Source organism: Vigna unguiculata, chromosome 7 (genome assembly GCF_037176805.1).
Source record: "Vigna unguiculata cultivar grain cowpea cultivar isolate G323 ecotype 2 chromosome 7, ASM3717680v1, whole genome shotgun sequence".
In the NCBI taxonomy this organism is placed as follows: Eukaryota; Viridiplantae; Streptophyta; class Magnoliopsida; order Fabales; family Fabaceae; genus Vigna; species Vigna unguiculata.
In genome coordinates this window covers 33038354-33046144 of record NC_140798.1, presented here as the reverse complement: position 1 = coordinate 33046144, position 7791 = coordinate 33038354, and the positions used below count along the sequence as shown (strand labels likewise).

The 7791-nt window shown below is 26.1% G+C and overlaps 1 protein-coding gene across 1 annotated transcript; it reads right to left on the bottom strand.

The window, feature by feature from the left end:
- Window positions 1-3686: 3686 nt before the first annotated feature.
- LOC114190029 (F-box protein PP2-B15-like) lies at window positions 3687-5014 on the bottom strand. Its single transcript, XM_028078778.2, has 3 exons — window positions 4544-5014; window positions 4340-4458; window positions 3687-4255 (listed from the first exon to the last, which is right to left on the bottom strand). Exons 1-3 carry the CDS (start codon window positions 4796-4798, stop codon window positions 3817-3819), a joined length of 813 nt encoding a protein of 270 aa, XP_027934579.2. The 5' UTR covers window positions 4799-5014; the 3' UTR covers window positions 3687-3816.
- Window positions 5015-7791: the final 2777 nt, after the last annotated feature.

Sequence of the window (7791 nt, the reverse complement as noted above, 5' to 3'; positions counted from 1 at the left end):
TCAACTTAATTGTTTGTGCCTATATTAAAAGTTAGGTATAACTAATCGTTAAAATATGGACATTTTTTTGTCTTTTTATATTTTTCATTTTTGTTAAAAAAAATTATTTCAAAGTTAAATTTCCAATCAAATCTAACAGAAAATCTACAAGAAAAAGAAATTATAAAATTAAATAAGAAGATGTAATAGAAAACAACCAAAAACATTTTAGAGATATCATAACTTTTTTAAAATGAAACTCAAGGAATAAAAATTATATTGATAGAAAAACTTTTTAAATAATAAACTAATCAAGTAGTACTTTTTGAAAATCACTACTACTTTTTATTATTTATTATTTTTATTTTTGCATACTTGATTGAAATTTGATATTATTATTTTAATGTTATTTTTTTATATATGTTAGAATTTTCTTTTTATGGTCAAGTTGATCTAGTTTATTTTTCCAATGCCGTCATTAAATTTATTCACTTGTCGTACGACAATAATCTATGGAACCTTCAATTCCAACCTTTATTGTTTTGTTGACAAATATATGTAGCAATCAATAAACTAAAATAATGTTTATATTATTCAGTCATCTTAATAATTTAATGTTCAGAACACCTAAAAAAAGTTTTGAGTAAAAAGGTTTTGCCTCACCTTATTACATATGTCTATATTAAAATTTATGCATAACTAATCGTTATAATATAGACATTGATCTTGGTCTTGTTATATTTTTTGGTTTTATTAACAAAAATATTTCAGGTTAAATTTTCCATCAAATCTATCAGAAAAACTATAAGAAAATAAAGAAAGTTGTAAAATTAATTAAGAAGATAAAATATAAAACAATCAAAATTGAACTAAATGGAATTAGACAAACATTGTCTCTGTTGAGCATTCAACGGAGAGTATAAAAAAAAATGTTAGTCAGTTGATGGTGAAATAATGCTACTTTCCATCACCAAATTGCCCAACAATTCCGTAATTAATAAATTTAGTAGTACAAAAAAATGAATTATTTTCCTTTTCTTCTCTTCTTTTCAAATATGTTTTCCTCCTTTCATATAGATAAATACGAATTATATTTAAATCATCATCATGAGAAAATATCTTAATGATGATAAATAATTATAAATATATTTTTAAAATATGTTTGATTTATTTTTTATTTTTATTTCCATTTAAAATTAATATTAAATTTAATGTTATTAATTATAATGCACTAAAACATGTAATTAAATTTTATATATTTTATTATCAATTTTAAATATGATTATTTAAAAGAAATACACCGTTGTCAATTTTTTTTTTTAAATTTAAAATGAAAATGATGTCCCGTGCGTAAAGGCATCGTGTGACAAAGACTAGGATGGAACTGAGAATATTATTATTTGACTTGTGATGAAGATAACAATATTAATAATTTATGATTTTTTTTATTTCTTAATGTTTTTGATGTTAAGAATAAACTAATTATAATAATTAAATGTGAGAAATACTTAATACCATTTTATTTAAAGATTTGCATAAATAATATACAAATTGTTTTCTCGGAATATGTAAGATATGATTAATACAAGCCTACTTTTAAATTATTTTTAAAATGAAAACTAAATTAGAAATTGAGAAATAAAATTTAAAATTAATTATACTAAATTATTATATATTTTTTTAAATGTAATTTTATTTGTTGACTATCATTTTCATTAATAAATTATTCATTTAGATTCTCAAGACATTATTCATTTCATGTAATATTATATCGGTTATAATATAAGAAATTTCTTTTTGAAGTAATAGTCACTGGAATCATTAATATTATTCAATAAACAACATTGTTTTAGAAAAAAAATTATACTTTTACAACAGAACTATTTTTATGTAATTAAGTACATTGTGGAGCATATTTTCCTATTTTTTGTACTTTTTGTGTAAAATTTATAATTCTGAACTAATGTTAATTCATTAGTATCGACCACATCCTAAGATTACAATGTTTCTCTTTTGAATTCTTCCAATTTAATATTGTGTAATTAATATTTTTGTAACGAGGGAAGATTATGAAGGGATAATATTTTTTTGAGGAAAAAATATTCAATGAATATTAATAAATTTAAAATAGTTATTACGTATTTCTTAATATTTTTTTTTATAAATGCTAGTACGAGTACAAACATTTTTTTTTTCATTTCTCACATGGTGCTTTACATGTCTTGGGCCCTAGTTCCTAGTGGTCCATTTTTATATAAATTAATTGGTGACCTTTTTTATACGGTATATTGTTTAAGAAGTATATAAATTTGTTTGTGAATAATAATATTTTTTATTTTGTTTTTATTCCAATTTTAATCATTAATTTTTTTTTGTTGTTAACGATTTTTTTTTGCGTTTTGTTTTTTTTTTTCTCAAAAGTGTTATTTAAGCATTTATTTCATTATTCAAAAGTGTTGTTTTTGGAATAAAAACAAAATAAAAATTGTATTATTGACTAGTAAATTTAAGACAAATTATCAGAAGCATAAAAAAAATCGACAATTTTTTAGAGAAAAAAGACATGTTAAAGCATTTAATTTTCATATGTTATGATTTTATAGAATTTGTTTTCTTACCTTTACATTTTAGTCGGTAGAAAATATGAATTTAATTATGATGCACTACAGTAATATTATATTATCATTCAATCATAAAATATTTTTAATGTACTTCTAAAATAATATCATAAAATTTTGAAGTTTTTATATAAAACTATTTAATATGGATCATGTTTTCTTTTTCAAATTATATCACATAATATATATCTAAAGTAATTATCATAAGAAAAAAATATTTAACTTACCTTTGACCAGCAGCACATCTAAATTGAATTATAAGATTGTAAGAGACGTCACTTGCACACACAAAGGATAATTAAAAAAAAAAAAATCAATGAAATTATAATGTACTGTGTTGATTTCCACATTCTACCTAATTAATTTAACACTACAATAAGTTCGAAAGACATCATGAATGAGACAGATATACAAAATGATAAAAAAAATTTATCGTTTTATAAGTGTCTTTAAGAAAATGAAATGAAATAAACTTTTTTCTAAAAAAAAACTATAATTAATTTATATAGAAGTTACATTGCAAATTAATCAATATATAGATTAATTTTACCTCATTAAAGTTAAGTTTAATTTTTTATTTACTCTTCACAATTACTTATAAGAAAGATCGTTTAAAAAAGTTTTATAATCATGTTTAATTACTTTACATACTTCACATCGTGTCTGCTTTTGGATATTAACTGTTCATCAAGAAACGAACACATGATTGATTGATTATGCAATAAAAGAAAGCCGAAGGTTCAACATCCAACTTTTAACTCATCAATGAACAAAAGTTGACATTATAAACTTTAAAAACAACTTAATTTGCAATTTAAAAGTTTGAATAGAAACTTAAATTTGAAATTTTTGATTTAGTTATTGTTTTTTATTATTAGTCATACATATGGTTTTGAAGCGTAGTACCGTACTTGAAAACCTAACTGAAATATAAATACTTGGTCGTAAAAGCACACAATATTTCTTTATTACTAAGCACGCTACGGTTGATTGGGACAGTGGTATTCCGACAACACGCGGTTTAAGGTTTTCGTAGTTTTGGGAAAAACTTTTTCTTCAAAATAGCAACTTGAAATGTAAAACAAGTGGTTGAAGGGAAAGCAGATATTTATTGAAGATAAAAAAAAATAATATACAAAGAAAAAAGAGAAATTAACTTATTATATACGGTAAAAAATAGGAAAAAAAATAGTGAAAACGTGATTATGAAGTTGGAGAATTAAGAATGATGATGTTTGGGTCTGATTTCCATGCCTTCCACGACAAGTCCACCCTTCAACTGGTAACCCAGCTCCATCAAACTCATCGTAACTTGTTCATCATTCTCACCACTGAAGAACTCACCCAACTTGATTTCCATCCACCCATCTTCTCTTTTTTCTGCAACTCCCATAACTTCCTCTTCTTCCATCTTCAACACACTCCCCTTCTTACCCTTCTTCTCATCTTTCTCGCACAGATAAACCTTTCCACTCTGCACTTTCTCCCCCACTGCAACACTCACCTCACACGCCACCCGATCAAGCCCGTACTTCCGGTGCGAAATTTTCATTATCAGATAAACCGCATACCACGTGTTCGCTGTTAGAACCCGCGTCCATATTCCCCCCCGAATCTCTAACCAGCTCACCATTCTCAACTCTACCACCTCTTTGAACCTGCACAATCATTAACATTCATCGTACCACACTTCATCTTACAAATTTTAAAGGCTCGAATTAATTAATTAATTAATAAATTACCTTGATTCAGGAACCGTTCTCCAGCACCAGTACAAGGGGTCACTGCTCCACGCTATCGACAATTTTCTTGCGGATAGGATGTAAGATTTTTTGCCTGAACACTTCTCTAATTTGAAGCTCTGCATGTTGTAAACACAGGAACACGAAAATATGAGTAAGTAATTTATAGGAAATGAAGAGAAGCATGATTATATGTATATATACCATGTTGCCACCATCTAGGAGAAGTGGATGACAGAGAGAAAAGAAGAGGTTTTTGTAAGAAGAGGAATCAAGGGTGTGGGGATGAAGAACCCTTGCGAGAATGCGATGATAATCAGAGGGACAGAAGCTCTTCCATAGAAGGTCAGAGTCAGCGGCTGAATGCAGGGTTGAAGACACCATTGAGAATCTACATGCGTCAGGTGGAGATGTGTACGACAAGATCTTTGAAACACAATCCTCCGGCAACGAATCCATGATGTTTTTAGGATTTAGGATTTAGAAGAAAGGAAAAAAATTCACAGTATAAAAAGCGAAAGGTGTGTCGGGTTTCTTTATAGCCGCCAGCGTTCTGATTCTCGTGAACATGGGACGCTGTTACTAAACTCAAACAGTTTCACAGGTGTCACTTTGACCTTTCGTAAGTGTCTAGCTGTCGACTTTCGGAGACAGATTAGGTGTTCAAAATCATGATACTTATACTCATCCACCTTATCAGATAACTCTCCCCACACAACCACAAATATTTTTTTAATTTGTTATTTTTAATGTGTATCAAAATCTATTAGGGAACAAAACTAAATTGATGTACGCGCACGATCTAAACGAAAGCAATGTACTAACAAACTTCGTATGGCTTCGGGTGGGTGAAGAGACTCTTGGCGAGCTACTTTTCATTTTTTATATTTGCGGTGTGCGAAACTCAGATGGTGTTATTTTTGTTAAAGCATGACATATAGTATGGATGAGAATGACCCGCAACTAATCCAATAACTTGTGTCTTCTTGGATCATTGTACCAAAAAGAAGCATTCTTGGATTTTTCGCCATTATTTTAATTTTAATTTTACAGAACATGGAGCACGACATTCGGATATCATATTGTTTGGCTCCATTCATGCTCAGCGCAGACACGGAAAAATGTTTTAACAGATTTCTGTTAGATTTATAGCATTGATTTGATTTTAATTAATATAATATGTTCGTAAAACTTGATTACCGCAAAATGTTAGTGTATAATGATGTTAGTAAAAGTAACTTTGTTGACAACTTTCTACCAAGTTGTCATCGCATTTCACACAAAAGTGAAATCAAACGAGACCTTATATGTATCATTGAGTCAGTGGATGTAACACTTATATATAAGAAAGAAAAAGATTTAATAATGCTCTGTTTAGTAACAAAAAGTTGTATCCGTCAAAGAGCACTTTTTTTTTTTTATATACAAGAGATAAAACTGCACCGGTTAACGTGCATGACCGATTGATTAAGATATTGAGTAATATGACCCATTAATTAAGATATTGAGATTTTTTGTCCATAGATCAATTGGTGGCGATTGAAAAATAACAACATAGGAAAATAACTCTTTAAGATTTATGTGATAAATATTTGATCTTGAAGTGAGGGAGGAAGAGATTAAATTTGTTAATGCTCTAGTGAAATTACTATAGACTTCCTGCCATAATATTTTTAAATAATCAAAAATTCAAAATAGTTCGAGTTAAAAAAAATGTCGGCAACGATTTTTAATACTATATCATTTCACAATTAAATATGTTTTTTTTTTCCTAGATACTATTATAAAAAGATTGCGTTTTTTCTATAAATTAAATTACAAACTATTTTGTTTTTAGATTTTATAAAATGTAAAACAGTTTATTTTTTTCATAAATTGTGTTATAAATGTCTAGATAATTTAATAAAATAAAATTCCTAGAAGTAACATTTCCTTGAATTATGAGAATAATTTACATAAGTAAACACAAGAAGTATTGTGTGTAAAATAATGTTTAAGTACCTAATATTTAAAAAAATTCTAAGTCATTATTATGGTGGACATTAGAGAATATAATTATTTAGAAGATATAAAACCGATAAAAACTGAACCAAATTCACATAAAATATTTAAAATCATTTCTAACCCAAAATCTTAAATCAAGGTTTATAATTTTTTTTTTAATTTTATGTTGTGTTTAACTTTCTTATCTTTATTTAATTTGAATTTTAGATTCACATTTGAATTTCTAAAAATCACTCATTCAGATGTGAGTTCCTTCTATATTGATACACTCCTCTCAAGTGAAAGTATCTCACACTTAAATTTCCTATCTCATCAATATTCAACATTTTTTTTATAAAATCAATTAGTATCATATTCAAAATTCATTCACATTGTCCACCGACTCCAAAACAAATATTTATAACTGAAGTGAAAAAAATAATACATAACTTTTTGTAAGATCAATACCTAATTAAGATAGTTGCACATAATTACGATGATAATAGGACATGAGGGTTTTCTTATCTCATACCCATTTCTAAAAAAAAATCATTTTCATCTCTATATTCAAACTCAACGGCTATCAAATTTTTATCTCATCGTCATTTTTACCCGATAACGAATATACACTCATGTCCGTACCTTTACCCATTTCTTATTGTTTCATTATCAATTAAATAATTTTTATAAAATAACAAAAAATATAATGAAGGAAACATAATATTATCAAATATAAAATATTAGAATGAGAGTTGTTTTTTCAATATCAAATATTTTAAAAAAATTATAAATTTTTACATTTCAAATTAAAATATCTAATTAAATTTTAAAATTAAAATACCTAATTAAATTTTATGAAAATTAAAACATTTATTAAATTTAAAAACGTTAATGAAATATGATTAATAAAATTTAAAAAATGTTTAAAAAAAATTAAAATGAAAACAAACATTCTCCATCGTGAACGAATTGAAACAATATTCATGAACAAATGGACAAATTCACTATTAAAATATTTTCACAAATCTAATTTGAAGTATTTTTTTTAAGTTAAAAGATAATTAAATCACATACCATATAAGGACATTAAAAATAAGGAAATATTTACCCTAGATCAACTTAGGCTTATTATTAAAAATAAGGATAGTAATAATTATTTTTTTTCTGGTTACAGTATTGACAGTGACACTAACCTCACAGTTATAAAGACTATAAAAGAAGTTAAATATTTATCTTAATCTCTTGACTTATCTTGCATAGTATTCTTAATAAATAATTATTTTTTTCTCTTCCCACTTTTACTTTTCACCTTCTTCTTTTTAGTACTTGTAGACACATTTTGTTTATATTTTAGGTATAGAATTTTATACAACTAATAGTAAGAGGGAGTGTAACGGTAGTCACCACGTGCATGTATATTCTTAAAATAACTATGACAAATGCATGTCAATGATACTTTTATTTTATGA

Bases quoted from the DNA above. Each gene is read 5' to 3' on its own strand.
- LOC114190029 (XM_028078778.2), bottom strand. From the start codon at position 4,798: ATGGATTCGTTGCCGGAGGATTGTGTTTCAAAGATCTTGTCGTACACA. The intron at 4,459-4,543 runs GTATATATACAT...TACAACATGCAG, and splicing joins TCCTAGATGGTGGCAACATG to AGCTTCAAATTAGAGAAGTG. The intron at 4,256-4,339 runs GTAATTTATTAA...ATGATTGTGCAG, and splicing joins AGAACGGTTCCTGAATCAAG to GTTCAAAGAGGTGGTAGAGT.